Raw genomic sequence first — 20116 nt, forward strand, 5'->3', positions numbered from 1 at the left:
TGAGGACTAAGAACTGAGAAACCTTTTAAGTTATTTTTTATGTAAAATGTGTATGAAACATCTGTTAGCCACCATTTCTGTGCATCTTTGAATCCAGGGAGCGTATGGAGGCGATGGAGAAGCAGATAGCCAGCCTGACCGGGCTGCTGCAGAGAGTACTGAGCAAAGCGCCTGAGGCAGAAAGCCCGTAAGACACAAACACACACACACACACGCAACAAACACATATAGAAATCCCGTGAAAACACTTCATTTATACACACAAACACAGACACACGTTTGTCTGAAGCGAACAAATCCATTTTGTAGTTGTTACCTAGTGTGCGATTTGTTCTTACACTTCTTTTGAGCTAATCCAAAAGCCCATTTACAGATCCATTCATTACACACTGCCCTGAAAACTTGGAAATACAGAAAAGTACACGAAGTACGACGTACGTTCAGTTAATAATGTGTTAGAAAATATCACATTTACAACATTTGTAGACTGCTGGGAGATTTGCAGCGTGCAGCTTTAGCGTTCAGGCTTAAAGTTTTATGTGATCGAAGTTTGTAAGATATTAATCAAGTGAACAGAAACGTATTGTTAGTGTGATAAAGGCTTTTTTAACAGGCTTTACACGGCAGGCTGTGGCTGAGAGGGAATGTCAGGATGCTTCTTCATCAGAGGGTCAGGGGTTTGAGTCTTGGCTCTTCCTATCAGCATGTTGACGTGTCCTCGGGGAAAACTTTGAATTCTCCCTTTAGGGCAGATCTCTAGCATCCTCCTCTGCTACACCAAACCTCTGCATGTCCTTCTTCATCACACCCATGAACCTTCTTTCAGGCCTCTTCTCCTCCTGCCTGGCAGCTCCATCTTCAGCATCCTTTGTCCAATATATTCACTATCCCTCCTCTGCTCTCTAACTTTGTCTTGAAACTGCTCAACCTGAGCTCACCCTTGACAATCACCTCCACCCACTCCTCCCCGCCTGCACTCTCTTCTTCACCTCTCTTTTGCACTTGCTTTGGATGTTTGACCCCAGCTTTTTAAACTCATCTACCTTCACTACCTCTGATATTCATAGTTTCATTGTTACACCTGTCTCGCTCTCAGTCACACGCATGATTTTATCCTACTTCTACCGACGTTCATTCTTCTTCTCTCCAGAGCGTACCTCCACCTCTCCAAGCTTTCTTCCACCTGATAAAAATGTCTGCAAACATCATAGTACACAGAGACTCCTGCATGACCTCACTGATCAGCCTGTCCATCACCACAGCAAACAGCTGATCCCTGATGTAATCCCATCCCCACTTTGAATCCGTGTCGCTTCAACTACACCCCTCACCTTTGTGTTGCTGTCCTCATACATTTTCTACACCAGCCTGACATACTTCTCTGCTGCTCCTGAAAGTCAGTACCAGTACACTTCCCCTCCATTCTTCAGGGGTCTTGTGTTAAACAATCAGGATTAAAAAAAGCCCACTAGAGAGCTCAATACTTCCTAAACTCCAGTCATGCATCAGTCAGTGTGCCCATGACTGATAAAAACAATTTAAGGCAAAGTGCTGTGTGTGCATGCAAAAGTGCACTTTCTAAGTAAGCTGTGAGAGAAACAGGGAAAGACTTATCATTGCATGTTTTGGTTATGCCGAGTTGTTTGACCAGAGTTTGCGGTGAAGTCAAAAACTTTTGCAAAGATCCAGAGAAAAGCTGTTTGTCACCAACATTAAACCTCCAAACTGCTGACCTTTTGCCGTGAGCTTCCTCCGTGCTGTAGCAGCCAGCCCACTGCTGATGTGCTGATGAAGTTAATTCAGTTCACCCCGGGGCCACCGATACCCACTCGAGCTCTCCGAGTAGGATCGGGTTGATATTCGATCCAAACGTTGGAGCCGAGCATCCTTAATTAAGTCCTTTAATTTGTCTTTCAGGGATTTTGTATTAACAGATGAGATCGGATGGATGGATATATTTGGTATTACTGGAGCCAGAGACATGCTGACAGATGCTGTTTTTTGGTTATGTGTTTCTTGGTGTGTGTGTGTGTGTTTGTGGGAGGCATTAGAGACTCAGCAGGATAGCATTTGGAAGCCTCAGATTTGCTGTACCCCAACATCATTAAAACATAAGACAAATTTAAACACTGTGGGAAAATAGAAGAAGGGCAGGTTACAATCCAAGTACTGTTTATGAAACTGAAGAGAAACTGTTTTGATTCTGTGTTGTGCACTTTATTGCAATGTCATATTATAGAAAATGAAGCTGCTGGCTGTAAGGTTAAAGGCGAGAAGCCCTACTGATGCTTTTAGTTTGTAGCAGCCAGGATTCCTGTGTCCTGAACCTCCCACATTTCTTTTGAGTCACTCTTGTGGGTGTTCATTTTAACATCCAAAAACCAGGGAAACCTTTTAATAAATGCATATATTTAATAAATAACTGCAGGCCTTATCATCTCTGTTGGTTTTCCGCCTTTTTTCTGGTTGTTATGATGTGGAAAAAGCTTTAAAATTCATATGTGTTTTGCTTCAGCTGAGGAAGAAAAAAATGTAAATTTATGTTAAACAGCAATCTTCCCACTACAGTAGATCATGTAGGGAATAGTGAAGGAGCGAGGGAAATATCCCGACTACGGCAGCACGCACACTACATTCACACATTTTCCACCATATATCAATAGCTTCTCAGTAGCTCAGTCGATAGTGTGTTCTGGCTGTAAGTACTTTAACACTTGCCTCTTCCAGGGAGAAGATTGAGTCAGCCAGTGACTGCTCAGGAACTGACAGTAAGTGCTCACTACCAAAAAAAAAGAGAAAAGGAGACAAAGTATTTCCTATCACTGCCTGTCACTGCTTCACACTGCTGCCTGTTTGATAGCCACATAAATTAGCTCCTTTTCCTCACACAGAGCTGCTGCTATTTCATTTTCTCTGCGTAATTCTTAAGCAGCCTCATATGTGATTGTAATGGCTGATTCTGCAAGCTTCCTCATACTGTACTGTACTGTACACGCTGGCTTTTGCTGCTCTGTAACTGGTGCCCATGCTTCTTGTTTTAGCTGGACGAACTATAAAAAAGAAAGGTAGCTACTGTATGTGTTCCTGAAGTGTCTGCTACCCCCCGTCTCACCCCTTCCCTGTTTTTATCTGGAGTCCCATGAGTTCCTAGTACATGTATACATGTCATTTTGAAGGATCTGCCTCTCTGACACCTTGTGTCCTTCACTTTCCCCTTGTCCTATGGAGGGCCTAAACTGCCAAAATTAGAAATGTTTAAATAAACAAATAAATAAAACTGGCTTAATTTAAAAAAAAATGCCATTAAATACACAGAAACACATTTAAAATAAATAATATTTCTGTTTTATTTGCATTTGCATAACATGTTTTTTTGCTAGTTCACCTTTTTATTTTCTCTTCATAACCTCAGGAGACTTTTATACCTGACTATCAGTTTACTGATGAATTTAACTCGGATGTGATGAGACTACCGATGCCAAGCACCAGTGACTTTTTTCAGTAACGAGTACTCTAACTAATTACTATTTCTATTATTACAACGCCGTTACTGTTACTAACAAGAAAATGCGGTCACGTTACTATTTTTCAACAAACAGACGGTTGACGCTGTCTTCAGCTTACCGCATCTTATATCAGTTGCACGGAAGTAGCTGTAAGTAATCTGGGCGCTACAGCTTTAAGCAGCTGCGCGCTCCCGCGGATGGCAATCACGATCACTTTCTAGCACAACACCTGGAGCTAAGGGGGCAAAACAATCACGAGTGCTGCTGTTTGACTGAGGAAGAATAAAGTAGTCGTGGTAAGCCAATCACATGACCACTTAAAGACAAAGCAACAAGGTGACATATACCAGTTTTTAAATTGTGTTGATAGGCCACGTAAAACCAGAGTCATGATAAACAATATATACGCGGCGTTTTTCCTGAATAGTTTCGTCACGTTTACTGTCTAAGGACAGCGCTAGCAAGCACTCTTATGACAAAACAAACCCTGCCCTTTCATATTGGTGCAAAAATTCACTATGTAGTGTTGTGGATAGTTTTGTGTTGTGTGTCAGGACAATGAGGCAACTGCTGTCTCCAGGTAGAAACAGAAGTGATATACCTGCTGCTGTCAGACCTGCAGGTATCAGGCTGTGATGTTGTTTGCAAAACCTGTGCATATAATTTTAAAATTGTCAATTTATATTTGCATTTAAAGTTATGAAATATGATTCATTAAACATGTTTGTGGTTGTTACAGTAAAAATATAACTTTTTCTACTCGGATTTTATGTTTTTTTGTTTGATTTTAGATCAATTGTGTTAATACAGTTTGTCAAAATGAAAACAAAACTGTAAATTCAGACACGTGAGGTTGTGCTGAAAAGAATGATACCAAACAAGGCAAAGGAAATAGTTTTTAAAGGTGAAATGTGGACGGAAAAGTAACTAGTAACTATAATTAATTTTCTTTTTCAAAGTAACTTGCCCAACACTGCCAAGCACATTGAGTAGCTAAGTAATAGCCAGCTGGGTAACTGACCCCTGTTAGTTTGTATTATACAAAGCAAATGTTAAGTATACAATCATCAGCCACTTTTTTAGGGACAGCTGCTCATTAGGGCAAAATATCGGCCAATCATGTGGCAGGAACTCATTTAGGGATGTACATATGGTCACATGGAACAACCTCCTGAAGTTCAAACTAATCATCAGGTAATTTAAGTGACTTTGAAGGTTCAATTCAATTCAATTCAATTCAATTTTATTTATATAGCGCCAAATCACAACAAAAGTCGCCTCAAGGCGCTTCATAGATACAGAGAAAAACCCAACAATCATATGACCCCCTATGAGCAGCACTTTAGCGACAGTGGGAAGGAAAAACTCCCTTTTAACAGGAAGAAACCTCCGGCAGAACCAGGCTCAGGGAGGGGCGGGGCCATCTGCTGTGATTGGTTGGGGTGAGAGAAGGAAGACAGGATAAAGACATGCTGTGGAAGAGAGACAGAGGTTAATAACAGATATGATTCAATGCAGAGAGGTCTGTTAACACATAGTGAGTGAGAAAGGTGACTGGAAAGGAAAAACTCAATGCATCATGGGAATCCCCGGCAGCCTACATCTATTGCAGCATAACTAAGGGAGGATTCAGGGTCACCTGGTCCAGCCCTAACTATATGCTTTAGCAAAAAGGAAAGTTTGAAGCCTAATCTTCAAAGTAGAGATAGTGTCTGTCTCCTGAATCCAAACTGGAAGCTGGTTCCACAGAAGAGGGGCCTGAAAACTGAAGGCTCTGCCTCCCATTCTACTTTTAAATACTCTAGGAACAACAAGTAGGCCTGCAGAGCGGGAGCGAAGTGCTCTAATAGGGTGATATGGTACTACAAGGTCATTAAGATAAGATGGGGCCTGATTATTTAAGACCTTGTATGTGAGGAGCAGGATTTTGAATTCAACCTTACAGGTTGTAAGGTTGTTGGTACCAGACAGGCTCTCTGAGAGAAACTGCAGATGTACTGGGAGTTTCCCACAAACCCCACTTAGAGAGAATGTGTGAAGAAAGAAAATATCTATTGAGCTGGCAGAATAAGGTGTCTTCTCTCAGAAAATGGTGGTAGTGGTCATAAGAGAATAGCCAGACTTCTTCAGGTTAATAAGACACTTTAACACACTATAAGTAAGGCATGAAGTGCAGCGTCTCTGAATGCACCGTCATGGGAGCCACTTCGCGGTGCCGTAATGGCATAAGGAGGGTTTTTTTTAGAAGACTTTGGGCTGCACTCCATCAATCGAATACGTTTCTGTCGTCAATCGTAATTTTACCCTCACGCCTAAAATACTATTTATATGATAATCCAGACATATTACTCGTTGCAGTAGCTGACTAACCTTAGCTCGCGTGCTCACTAAGTTGTCACTGGCAGACTTTTGAGTTATCTGATGATATGATGATTGGCTCAGAGAATATTTTAATTCCTGTCATCCATTCTACCATCAGACAACAGATGGATCCAAATTCAACCTCACGACACTTTTTCAAATGACAGCTGTGCTCAAATGTTGCATGGAAACAGAGATGAAGAAAGAAGCCAGGGAATATATCTGGAAAATTATAATTAAATGATTCGTAAAATTGTCTATAAAAAAATAAAATGTATATTTAAAAAACAGAATCAAATAGGAAAAACAATATGTGTGTGTGGGTATAACGTATCAACTACAATAAATACATTTCTTTAGTGGATTATTCCTTACATTATGCGCATTTTTTAATTTGAGCCATTTATTTTTTTCTTTATTGCATCGTAATTTTGGCAGTTTTGGTCCTCCATAGCTTTCCTGTGTTTTTGAGTGAGAAATCGCTGAGTTGCATTAAATTGGACACGACAAACTCTTTGCTTTGTCAAAGTTTCCCTTCAGCTTTTCAACTAAGGATGAATTAGCAGGCGACCAAAAGAGTTTGATGTTTGAACGTTTGCGTCAGAAAATTAGCTGCTTGTGGGAAATGCAGAAACATCTTTAGAAACATTGAAAAGCACGTCTTTAAGTTGCTTGAAGACGTTTCACCTCTCATCCGAGAAGCTTCTTCAGTTCTAAGGTCAAATGGTGGAGAGTCCCACATTTAAACCTAGTGGGAGTTTCGCCCCACAGAGGGAGGGAACTCAAAACTGGATTATAGATGGCAGACAGTTGGTGTCGTAAACCACCGCCTCCCCAGTTCCCTCCCCAGACGCCTTAACGCCCACTCACATCCTGGGCCATCTGACCTCAGGAGTTTGCATGATAAGGTGGGGCCAGGTTTCACAATGAACTCACCCGAAACTCTGGCTGATTGGGACCCACACACAGTTCCACACCTTGGCTCAGGCGATTAGAGGATCATCAGGGGGTCCTTTTGTCCCTCTGTGGGGGGAAACTCCCACTAGGTTTATATCTGGGACTCTCCACCATTTGACCTTAGAACTGAAGAAGCTTCTCGGATGAAGGTGAAACGTCTTCAAGTAACTTAAAGAAGTCCAGACGCTTTTTTTTGCAAGCTCCTTTGACCACGATGACCTGGATGACTGAGAACCTTCACAGACATCTTTAGAAACATTGATTTCTTCACATAAAGTGTTCAGTTTTAGCCTCCTTTTTTTCCTATTAAGGATCCAAAAAGATGATATTTTGCAATTTCAATTCATATCTTATTTCATCGCAAATTACAGATAAGTTCTGAGTCCCTTGCGACTTGAATTAGACTCTTCTGAACAGTCGTTTTAGTTGTGATTTTTATATTTTAACTTCTCCCATTCACTCCAGCTGCTCCTTTTTCCTCCTGTCAGATTTCTATCTGCGTGTCTCACTGAATGATAAAAGTTAGTCAGTAAAGGTTCGATTTGCTTGAGCTCTTATCTGTGGACTCTGCTGGCAGCTAAAAGCTTACAGAAAGATGAAGGCTGTGCTGGATTCTGGTTGAGCTGCAGAGCTGCAGCAACTGTGCCCATAATCAGTTATACACAGAACCATTTCCTCACCTGCACAGGTGTCAGCACTGAGGTGTTACAGTCTTGGTGTGGACAGCTGTAATTAGTTTTAAAAGAAGCCTTGAAATGCAACTCTTACACCCCCCTCCGCTGTTACTAACTGACTGTCTTCCAGTTACTTCCCTTTGTCTTGTTCTGCATGATGCGTGTGTCAGAACGTAGCACTCATCGCCATTCAAGAGGATTTTCTCATTTAGAAACACTCACACTTTGTGGCTGTCTGGGAGGCGCCTCTATAACGAGACTCTCGGATTAAGCGGAAATGCTGTTTTTCACTCCCGATCCTGTTTGTCCCCGAAGCCTCCCCATGCTGTTTATCACTGTTGAGTCTACGTAAGACTGTAATCTCCACCTCTGACCCGCAGCACAGATAGAACTTGTCCTGGATTTCTGTTTTCAAATGTGCAAACATCCAGTATATTCTGCATTCATGCAGTCAACCAGCAGATGTTTCTCAAAACGCAGATTTCATTTGAAGCCTTTGATTTGGTAACAGTGCTCTGGGACAATTTTCTATCAGCTCTAAATACCAATACAAGGAATGAACGAGTTCCCTGAAATGAATCTCACTTTCTGCCGGGCAGCTTTGACACCATCTGCTCCTCTGGCCCTGATGCCTCCTCCACCCTCGGGGCCCAACCAGCCTGTGACGGTGTCCCGTCTGCAGATGCAGCTCCACCTACAAAGCCTGCAGCAGAACACCAACGCCCTGCGCAAACAGCTGTCACAGCTACGCAACATGCAGGTTTGTAAACAGACGATTTTTTTTTTTGGATCAAGGTCTTTTTATTGAACAAAGAATTGCTTCCAACAACAATTACGGCAATAGTAACAAACAGTCGTGCCCCCCCTCCCCCCCACCCATCCAGAACAGTGTAACTAAAACCCAGCCAGAGAGGAAAGAAGAGATAAAATAAAATAAAATTACAGATACAAAGTAAATAATAAAATAAATGAACAACAGCAAGGGAAAAACCCACTCACACACACATTAAGCGATAGTATCCAGACTTAATCTTTCAAAGTAAGTAAGAAAAGGTTGCCATGTGTCATAAAACCTCCGAACCGAACCTTTAACAGCGTAGCGGATCTTTTCCAGTTGAGTATAGTACATGACATCCTTAACCCATCGCCCATATACAGGTGGAAGTGGCTCTTTCCATTTCAATAATATCATTCTACGGGCCAAAAGAGTGCAAAAGGCCAGAAGATCAGAGTGTGATTTGGAAAGACTGGCATCACAAGGCGTCACCCCAAAAATAGCTGTAAACGGGCAGGGTGCAATTGGAACACCAAATATGTTGGACATGGTTTCAAATATGCTTTTCCAAAAGCTGCCCAGTTTTGGACATGTCCAGAACATGTGAAATAGGGAAGCAGGCTCTCGTTTGCACCGGTCACATGTGGGGTCAAACCCATCCTTGATTTTGCTCAGTCTAGTTTTAGACCAATGGAGACGGTGAACCACTTTGAACTGAATCACCACATGTTTAAGGCAAATAGATGACGAAGAAATTCTGTTGATTATCTTATGCCAAGTCTCATCTTCCCCATCGTTGTAAACAGACGATTTTGACTGAAAACTATTTTCAAATATGCAAACTAGCGTGTCAGCCACACTTTTCCCCTCCCGTGATGTCAACGTTTTTGTCAGCAAGGTTGTGCAAGCTTGGACCAAATATTAATAATAATGTACAATACATTGAATAGCGTTGATCAGCTCTACCTGCTTCGCTCCTTTGCTCTCTGTTTCACTTCCTCGGCTCTGCAGCAGCAGAGGAAAAGCTGATTTTTTTAGAAAAGAACTAAAGTGAAACGAGTTCACAAAGATTAGGAGAATAATATACATTTATTTTCATCATTTATTATTATATATTGTTTAAAATGTAGAACTTATAGAATCCTTTAAGAACTACTTTTTGATCCATGTTTCATATTATTGCACTTTATTTAAAAGAGCCGTGTAACCCTTGAGTTAAGAGGGTTTTATCTCTGTGCGGTAGCCTCAAAGGGGAATATGTAATATGTGCAGCTTGCAGCACTGTTAGAGTCGAGTCCCTCGATTAAGATAAAGGATTATTGGGGAGTTTTCCTCTAACAGAGTAGGAGCTCTTTTTGCAAACAGACCAACACACCAGATGTTGTTTGTTCCCTCAGGAGAGTAAGTTTTAACTTCAGTACATTTACCTCATAAACTCACAAATGCAGTTTGAATATTTGGGTGCGTGCACTCAGGCAATAGTGTGGATGGAAACCAGTTCAAGTTTTAAGCTGTGACTCTGTTTCCCAGCTGGAGAACCAGGACTCGGTGCTCGCCCTGCTGAGACAGACGGAGTCTGAGCTGAGCCTCATGATGCTGGATGCCATGCGCACCCAGGAGGACCCGCTTCAGAGACAGCGCCTCCTAGTGGAGGAGGAGAGGCTCAAATACCTAAACCAGGAGGAGCTGCTCATCCAACAGCTGCAGTGAGTTTGATCTTAACCCTTTAAAGCTGGTCAGAGCGGGCACGCTCTGTTTTGCATAACTATTTTTAAATCCCGGCAGCTCTGCAACCACGTGAGCTAGTGCAAAAATTTGTTTTGCATATGAAACCAGAGGAGTTGTACTTACATCTTATGCCATCAGCTTGTCCTAAGTCACAGTTTACTTCCACATATAGCTTTGCAAAAACTGCATAAAAAGCACTTGCAGCAACAAAAACATAATATTCCAGAAACATCCTTTGCCGATCCGATCAGCTGTTCATAACACTTCCTACATTGGATTAGACATCAGCGTGAACTATCGCATGTCCGCCATGACCTGCCCAAAACCGGAAGTGACGTCATTTTCTGGGAAATGTAGTTTTTTACCATCAGGGCCTCATGAGCCTATACTGGTGTTTTTAAAAGTTATGTTTGACTTTATGACTTTCTGTGTGGTTTCTGGGATGCTTAGGACTCATATTGCACTGCTGGAAATAGTTTATTTTGATGCATATGCTGCTTTTTTGCAAATTTGCATTTTAATATTTATTTTCGTTTTTCATGCAGTTTATAAAAATTGGTGTATTTCAAAAATAAAACTATGAAGACACTCAAAATAAATTTCCTGTGGTGGGAAACTATTTTGTGCAACTTTTTTGTATTTACAGTTTTGAGGGATAAGGTTCTTAAATTTCTCTAACTAGAAATATATGTTAAAAAAGCAAAAACGATTTTCAATTTTTTTGTAGTTTATTGCACTTTTTTGCAATTTATGTAATTACTATGCACTTAATGCAGACATATTATTAAAATCTGGGCTATAATGGTTGTATTGATGTATATCAACTTGAAATGCTCCCAAAAATGGCTCCACAGCATGTAAAAATATAATGTAAGCTCTGGCGGACTTGGTTCTATGGTAGGTCTTAAAGGGTTAAGTAACAAGCACAGCTCGGTTGGTTCGGTGAGGTGAACGATTCATGATGTTTCCAGTTGTTTACGCAAAGTGTAGACAGTGTTTCCTGCTATGTTTAGCTGAAGTTCATTTTTTCTGGTTTAAGCTTCACATCAAAATCAAACCAGAAAAAAAAACCCTTTGCAGTCATCTGCTAAACGATGGTGCTGGAAACAAGCACAATTATGGGACTATTTTGTAAATGTTTTGGAAGCCAGTAGTAGTCCATTACATGAATAAAGTCGTACACTCAGCTTTAAAATTTGCACGGCATCCACAGTGAATTCAGGTGTGAACGGTTACACTTTCAAAATAAAAGACATTTACAAATGTCTCTAATTTTTTAGTGAGAGGAGAAAAGGTTGCTCACCCAGCAGTGCTATAAATCTGAAATGTTAATCTTATTGATTAGTTTATCGAATGAAAGAAGGACATTTATATTAATCAAAGTGAAATATTGGGGAAAAAAATCATCCATGATGGTAAAATCTGGGCCGAGTCAGCAGCACTGAGTGATACGAGCCTCTGTCCTTCACAGCGACCTGGAGAAGTCTGTGGAGGAGCTCCAGAGGAACTCGTCCGTGAATCACGGGCTCGTGACGGAGCAGGACGTGGAGCAGAAGAGCAAAGAGCTGAGGATGCTGGGAGAGACGCTCACTGAGCTAAAAAGTAAATGCTGTCATGACCAAGTCTGTGATGTTTTGTTTGTTTTGAATGTTCGACCCTTTAAAATCCTCTCATTTAACGAGACTAGAGGACATAAACTACATCTGCCATCACTGATCGGGAAGCCCTTCCCTAACCCCCGGAGTGTTTAACTCCTCGACCTTTCACCTTTTGTGTTACGTCTCTGTGTTTCAGTCTTTGATGCAGTCGTGTCCTGCGTTGGATGAGGCTCTCATTTCTTTAGTGCGCCGTTTATATTGTTTTATCAACATGAAATGAGACCCCCAGAAGTTTCCAGCTGTCTTTCTGTCCATCTTTCTAGCAGCACTATTCATGTGCAGTGCACCTTTAAGGTATTTTAATCACACGGTGCACACCACAGTCCAGAATCACTCTTGGGCTGGCTAAGATTTTAGTGTGGACATTAGCTTAGCATCAAGACTCATTCATAGAAAGTCATCCAAACCATGGATGAGCAAATTAATAACTGTTGTCAGACATTCTCTCGGCTGAAGTTTGATGTTTATTTCGTCTTCCTGCCGTTCGTTGCTGCCCACCAGGAAGATTAACCTGTTATTGATAACAGTTTAATGATAATCTGATAATCTGTTTATATTAGCCCGACCATATCTCTGTAGCTTTATGCCACATAGAAAATTATTATATGTCAAACATGCTATGTTCCAACTTGCACTGAGGGACTGTTGGCACCATTGTCTCGCAGCACAAAAGCTGTTTGTTTGAATCTGCTCTCCCGAGCTCTTGTGTGGAGTTTGCATGTTTTCTGCGACTTCCTCGCACAGTCCAAAGAGATGTGTGTTAATCTGTGATAAACTAATCGTGTGATTAGGATCCATAGTGGGTCCACGACCCTCTTAGGGACACTCTCAAAACCTGGGATTCTCCACCAGTTGCTCTTAAAGTGAAGAAGCTTCTAAAGAAGTCCAGGTGCTTTTCTTTCTTTCTTTCTTTTATTTCCTTGTCACCAATCCTCCACACAGCGCTGGTGTTTATTTTTACATCGTTGATTACGTCCATCGTTGTGCTTTACTTTTGAGTTTCTTTTTAGAATTAATTCAGAGCATGCGGCATCATTTTCAGATGTTAACTAGCAACCTGCCGTGACTTCCTGCTGACTTCTAACTGCTAAATGTCATAAATCCTCTTTTTCATGAATTTCTGGATATTAAACTGTATTACAACAACTGGGGGAGCGTTCATGCTGATCTTTGTATTGGAACTGATTTGGATGCGTTAGTGGAACATCTGTACCGATGACTGGTTAATGAAATTAACCACTTAGTTAAGATAATCGTTTTTTAATTTTACTGCTATATGCAAATGATGCCCCACCGCTCTGCTGGTGAGCAGCTCCGTGTCTGTCGGTGCTTTTAACTTTAAACTGCAACAAATTTAAAGGACAAAGGTTTCAAACACCTGCCAGGCTTCGCTGCACTTTCCAGCGCTGTTGCTTCACCTCTGCTGCGGCCCAGCGAGACATTAACACATATCTTTGTTTACAGGATGAGACTGGATTAGCTGAAGTAATCTCCCTCTGAAAGTGGTCCCTTACAAATTCATTTTTACACTTATTTGTTTTGCAAAAGGAAAAGTGCTGAGACGTGAATCTAAATGAAGCTGAAACACTTTGTTTTTAAAGCTTCGTATCATCATAATTGCATCACTGTAATTGCAAATATTTTGTGGCCAGAAACCAGATTTTTAAAATTTATTTTAGTGCCATGAAATACAGCAGATAAATTCCCTGTAATATTTATGTGCTTCTACTAATGTAGTTTTCTAGAAAAGCCAGCGTGTGATGGTGTAAACACTCACTAACACGACTTTACTCAAATAATCAAATGTTTCTTACAAACACTGATAATCATGAAATCTCCCCACGTACAGAACTGTAGTTACAGGTCACAGTTCAGGTGCTAACACTGCCAAAATACTGTGTTTGTCCATTTTCATGTTATGCAGACACACAGATTAATATTTATGAGTCTTATTGTCCTTTAATTAATATTCATGAAGTTCCAGTTGGCCTCTGTTCCTGCTGCTTTGACCTGTGTACTCATGTCTCTATCCTGAATATTAACAAGCAATTCCAAATCTCTTTGAAGCTCATTGTGTTGTGAGCCTGGATCCTACACGTTTAACAGTGTCCTCCACTATTTTATATTTAATGTGAACTAATGGGAAAAATAGTTTTTATTTAGTTGGGGGTTTTTTAATATATATTTTTTTATTAGTTTTTCTGTTTTCATAAATAGTACATAATTACATAACATAATGAAGTGTACAATTCAGAACCAAAAATAAATAAATAAATAAAAACAAACAAAAACAAACAGACTGATAACTAAGCACAGAACACCAGCTCAGTTCCATCTAAAATAAATAAATAAATAAATAAAGAGAGAATACAATACAGTACAATACCTGTGGTCCCAGTAGTACGTTGCAGTTTGAACACTCTTTTCTTTCAAAGGTCTTTTTATTAGACAAAGGTTCCAATACAATGTATACAATAACACAAAATGCTTCCGAATATTCCAAAATTTCAATCTTGTTCCCACCCTAACCCTTAAAACAACAAATAATTGGCAGCCTGCTCCCCAAATAAACCAAAAAACAAACAGAAAAAAACAAACAAAAGCAAAAAACAACAAACAGACTCATAAAAGAAAAAAAAAAAAAGACAGGGGGGGGGGGTTTCCTTGGACTACTCAGTAACAGTAGTTGTGGGCCTTTCAAAGAAGTCCAGAAAGGGGGACTGCAGTTTGTACACTCAAGAGAATCCTTGTAACATAATATTAGAAACATCAGGTTCCACATAATTCAAGTATGGTTCCCACACCTTAAAGAATTGAACTGTTTTTGAGTGCAGTACACATGTAAGATATTCCAATGGCACTAGATCCAACACTACTCTTTCTTCCTTGCCGCATAGGTGAGAACACAATCTCCTATTATTCTTGGATATTAATTAGTTGGTTTTAAAAGTTCTTAGTATGACAAGACAGCAAAAGAAAAGGGACTGAAAGTAAGGAATTATTTTTTAAAAAGTAATAAAAAGTGTTGCAGGTTAGACCATAAACAGGAAGTTACTGAAAAGGAAAATAAAATCCAACAACAGGGAAGACGCATACTAAATGCACACTAAGCAGAGAAGCAAGATAAGGGGCAGGTGAACCCAATCAGACCTTAATACAAGCTTAACTTGGACGTCTACCTCTCCTCCCACCTTTGCACACTGAAGAGATTTTATTTATCATTCAAATGGAAGAATTATTTAAGTGTAAACCAGATACTCAGGGTTGGTTTCTTCAGTAATGCCATAATAGGTCTCAGAAGCAGTTCAATTTGATTTCAATTCAGTTTTATTTATACAGCTTTAAATCACAATAACAGCCTCAATGCGCTGTTTATCGTGAGCTACAGATCGGCCAGTAATAGAGAGAAAACTCTAAATCAGACAACAGTGACAACATTTATAAAAGATGGAAAACTCTTGGAATCACTCACTAGTTGCAAGTTTTAATTCAATTAAGTTTTATTTCTGTTGCACCAAATCACAACAGTTGCTTCAAGGTGCTTTGTATCGTAAAGTAAAGATCCTACAGCGAAACACAGAGAAAACGATGAGGGGCGGCCATCTGCCACGACTGATCGGGCTGAGAGGAGGAAAGCATGACAAAGACGTGCTGTGGAAGAGAGCCATAGATTAATGATAACTAATGATTCAATGCAGAGAGGAAGAGAAACACTCAGTGCTTCACGGGAATCCCCCGGCAGCCTACATCTATTGCAGCATAACTAAGGGAGGATTCAGGGTCGCCTGGTCCAGCCCTAACTATATGCTTTAGCAAAAAGGAAAGTTTGAAGCCTAATCTTGAAAGTAGAGATAGTGTCTGTCTCCTGAATCCAAACTGGGAGCTGGTTCCACAGAAGAGGGGCCTGAAAACTGAAGGCTCTGCCTCCAAGTCTACTTCTAAATCCTCTAGGAACAACAAGTAGGTCTTTATTAGGATGATGCGGCACTATGAGGCCTTAAAGAGGAGATGGGTCCTGATTATACAAGGGGCAGGATTTTAACTTTGATTTAGCAGGAAGCAAAGATCTTTACTCTCATCCAGTAAGACGTGGAGCTTATTTATTTAACTTGTTCTTGGTCATATTTCTTTAAAGTGACTGTTGTAGCAGTCGCATCATCTTCAGTTTCCCATGTGCCTCACAGCCTCTAGTTTGTTCTTTGTGTTTATGTTTATTATGGAAAAACAAAAACCAATAAATAAAATGTTTTTTTAAAAACAAGGGCAGGAAAAGAAAAGAGGAGGGAAGCAAAATTATAGAAAACCACATGAGGAACTAACCTTCAAAATAAAATGGGAAATGAGAGGGATCAAAGGAAAAGAAACAAGAAGTGAGAGAACAAAACATAATCAGTAGGCAAGAAAAACAGAACAATGGATAAAACAAAGCTAACATATCTAACACTTCAACCAACATCCACCCATTCTTCTAACCGCTCATGGGTGGAGAACGACTTTCTTTTCTGCATTTCTTTTATTATGAAAAACAGAAGAAGAAGAGTCAGAATCTGAGGCGTATACAGCTTGTTACCAACACACACCCTAACAGGACATATAAATACTACAGAGCAATATCTGTACATGTTAAAAAAGTTTATGTACAGATAAGAAGACATGGCCCAGGACACGCCCCTGAGGCGCCGCCATTTCTGCTGAAATCCAACATCTCAGATGTTACAACAAGCTAACATGTCCTTACTTCCTGTTTAGCTGACCCCCGCTGAGCCCTCCTCATAGGAATCATCTGGATATGACAGGAAAATCCTGGGAGACAGAAACAGCATCCCGTCTTCCCTTTATGTCCCCTTCCCTGTAATCCGCCTCCTCCCGCCGTCCCTGCTCTCCGGCTCTATTTCTTCTCACATCAACATTTCAGCATCTCTCTCTGACACACAGCTTTGTTTTCACTGATGCCTCTTTCCTCCCCGCCCTGCGCAGACCAGTTCCCGAGCCTTCAGAGTAAGATGCGCGTGGTGCTGAGGGTGGAGGTGGAGGCTGTGAAGTTCCTGAAAGAGGAGCCTCATCGTCTGGATGCCCTGCTGAAGCGCTGCAACACCATGACGGATGCTCTCAGCACGCTGCGCAGGTACTCGACTTAAACGTGAAATGAACCCTCGCTCAGTTATTAAAGCAGATCAGCTCAAGTATTTACTGCAAGATTTACATCAAACCACACAGTCAGTCATCATTTTTTAGTAATTTGGTTTAGACAACACAGCTGACGTCAGTCTCATCAGGACCAATCAATTATTTAAATATTTTTTTTATCATTTGATTATAAAAAATGTTTTTTCTTTATTTACAGATTATAAAAGGACTTAAATAAGGATATTAAACTACAATATATACACAACATTTGATGGAGGTTTTAGGAACGAGCCTGGATAAATCAAAAATCGTACTTCACGGTCATTTTGCCGTTCACCTCTGACTTCTTTTCATCACAGCTGCTCATTTGAGATCTCTCAGTAGAAGTGTCCTCATGCTTCTCCCCCTGTGATGTGTTCTGGATCGTCTCCATCGTCTAAAAACAGCATCTTGATTTCAACTTGATTTTCATTTTTTGGATGCAGCACAGGGATGCAAGTCTGGTGAGAGCAAAATGCTCAGTTTTTATTTGCCGTGTGCCGGGACGCACCACCGTCGCTCCTGGAAGTTCCCCCTCAGACACTTCAGCAAGTTACAGTAGAGCAGCTGGCAGCCCCACCTGGGTGGATGAATTTAATGCATTAGACTGAATGTTTAACGCTGCTGCAATATGAGCGGGTGGTGTCCTGACCAGTGTTGGTCAAGTTACTTGAAAAAAGTAATCAGTAACTAATTACTAATGACTTCCCCAAAAAAGTAATCCAGTTACTTTACTGATTACTTATTTTCAAAAGTAATTAATTACTTAGTTACTTAGTTACTTTTTAAAAACACGATTTACACCCTGAATAGGTGATAAAGTGATAGATCTTTCAGCCCAATTCTACTTTTTCTGCATAATCATCATACAAAATGTAATCAAATGGAAAAGTCTCTTTTTAAAACTTGTTTTATTAGTTTTAATCTTTTAACTTTATGCATCAAGCAAAAAATGTAATTATCTGCAACATTCTCTGACTGGAAGAAATTAGTTTAATATTTAAACTTATTTTCTGCACATTCCAGCACATAATATATATTTTGTGTGTGTTTACACTCAGTCTTTCAAATAGATGCAAGTAAAACACAGCAGAAAATAAATAAAGTCAAAGACTAGCGGTCCTGTTGCTCTATTTTCACCTGTAAAGCAGGAGTGGGGTGGGCGGAGGTTTACCCTGGTGCAGGTGTGCAGCGGTCAGTGGAAGAATCCGCGAGTTTCTCTGTGAGTTTCCCATTACGTCGTAGCTACTCAGTGCTTGTTTGGAAGTTTAGGGGTGTTTTTCGCTGTAAAAAGAAGTTTTCTTCCCACGCACAACGGACACTAATGTTTTTGTCACTTTTTATGGAATCAAACTCAAAGTAAGGTCAGTACTTCCACGCTTTTAACGCTGCACGCTCATACTCTCTCTGCACTCGATATATGATCCATTGTTGATCTGCACACAGCTGTTGTCACGAACGTCGCACTCGCTTACGTCACTGTCATGAGACATTCTCGCAAAAAAATTACGGTTTTAGTAACGCAGTAACGCAGCGTTCCTACGGGAAAGTAACGGTAATCTAATTACGTTTTTGCAATAGTAATCCCTTACTTTACTCGTTACTTGAAAAAAGTAATCGGATTACAGTAACTCGTTACAAGTAACACGTTACTGCCTATCTCTGGTCCTGCCCATCTTTGGTTCGCCACATCTGGTTTCAAACATCGAGATGTCAAAAGTACGACTTTATAAACCAAGTGAGAGTGACTACACCCATCGTTTATATACAGTCTATGAGCCAAAAAGAACGATGAGCTCGTGCCACGCCGAGGCGTCTGTCCATCTGTGTGTTCGCGAGAATCTCTGCCTTTACTCAGAATTTAATTAAGCTTGCACAAACTGCTCAAGATTGAGGTTACACTCGTTTTAGAGGCAATTATGGTCATTATGTTTTGCCTGATCGGTATATATTAACATCTACACAGATTTAATAGAAACAAAGGCTAACGACCACATAAAAGTTCTGCAATTTGTTTATTTAATTTCGTGTTTTATCCAAAACAAAGTTCCAGGATTGAAAAAGGATTCGTTGTAATGTGGAATCAGTGGAATGCAGCTTTTATGGGATTCCCAATTATATGTTTAAGATGAACATTTAAGGAAGTAAAATCAGAATTGATGCATGACTGCGCTGCCAAACGCTGAATAATCCCCGTGAGTCCTGTGAACACCGAGAACATCAGAGCCGACGGGCGCAGCGGTCTCTCCTTTCCACTGTTGGTATTTCTGATTCATGGTTAAACGTTCTGGTCGTCAGACAGCACGCCTCGTTTCTGCTGATATCAAAATGATAACATGTCGAGGTTTTTGTATTTATTTTTAATTGAAAGCAAAAGTTGAAACTTAAAAACTGTCCAAGCAGCCGTTTGGGAACTTGAGATTAAGAAGTCTGAATCCTGTAAACGGGATTATAAATCTCAGAAAAATGTTGATGCCGGTTTTCTTGGGGAGCTGCAGGACTTTAATGTAAGATCAGTAGGATTAAAATATGTGAGAAACTCCTCTCCGGTACACCAAGTATGGCTGATTATTTCAGCTGTGTCATCTTTCTTCAGTTCCTCATATGCGGTAATTCAATCGTTCGTGCGATGAGTGATATATCACTTCCCCTCGGTGGTGATCTGCAGCGATGTTTGTTTTAATAATCCTTATCTAACTAGGTAAAAAAAACGGACTGAAAATATCATCTTGAAGATGGCAGCAAACATCGTTACATTTATAGACACAAACAGACAAATAAAACTGTCACACAGAACAGATGAACCCGGGATGTGCCGGGCGCAGCTGTGTCGCATTCAGGCTCCGACGTGACCACGGGAGCTAATGGCGCCCGCCCCAAACGGCGATGGCACGTCTGGCAGATGTTCCAGAAGCATCTGAGGAGTAGCTCTCAGTAGCAGAGGGAAGGGCAGGAAGATATAGACAGAAGTATCACAGAGAAGCCAGTTAATTTCAAAATAAAAGAACCCATTCAGAGTCAGGGCTTTACAAAGCGCCTGGTTTGATTTGAAGCTTTGTGTAGATGTGACATCATGTGACATCCTGATCAAAGGTCCACGTTTGGACGGGTTCATGTGCAAACTTTCATAACCATTTTGTTCTTGATCTTTACTTGCACGATTGTCAAAAAGCAGTCCATACATTTTTATTGAACAAAGAATTGCTTCCAACAACAATTACGGCAATATTAACAAACAGTCGTGCCCCCCCCCTCCCCCCACCCATCCAGAACAGTGTAACTAAAACCCAG

General features: G+C 40.6%; 1 protein-coding gene across 8 annotated transcripts in view; it reads left to right on the forward strand.

Annotated features, from left to right (window-relative positions):
* Nucleotides 1-20116, forward strand: part of srcin1b (SRC kinase signaling inhibitor 1b) — a 169923-nt gene that overhangs the window by 132180 nt on the left and 17627 nt on the right. For 7 of the 8 annotated variants that reach the window (XM_087844932.1, XM_087844930.1, XM_087844934.1 and 4 more), the window contains 7 exons: nt 98-187; nt 2728-2768; nt 3042-3065; nt 8098-8258; nt 9804-9979; nt 11473-11603; nt 16637-16784. In XM_087844932.1, coding sequence (XP_087701058.1) covers nt 98-187; nt 2728-2768; nt 3042-3065; nt 8098-8258; nt 9804-9979; nt 11473-11603; nt 16637-16784 — 771 coding nt within the window. The remainder of the gene's footprint in view (nt 1-97; nt 188-2727; nt 2769-3041; nt 3066-8097; nt 8259-9803; nt 9980-11472; nt 11604-16636; nt 16785-20116) is intronic. The other variant, XM_087844931.1, reaches the window with a different exon arrangement.

The sequence above is a fragment of the Neolamprologus brichardi genome, chromosome 8 (genome assembly GCF_056152115.1).
Source record: "Neolamprologus brichardi isolate AB-2024 chromosome 8, ASM5615211v1, whole genome shotgun sequence".
Lineage (NCBI taxonomy): Eukaryota > Metazoa > Chordata > Actinopteri > Cichliformes > Cichlidae > Neolamprologus > Neolamprologus brichardi.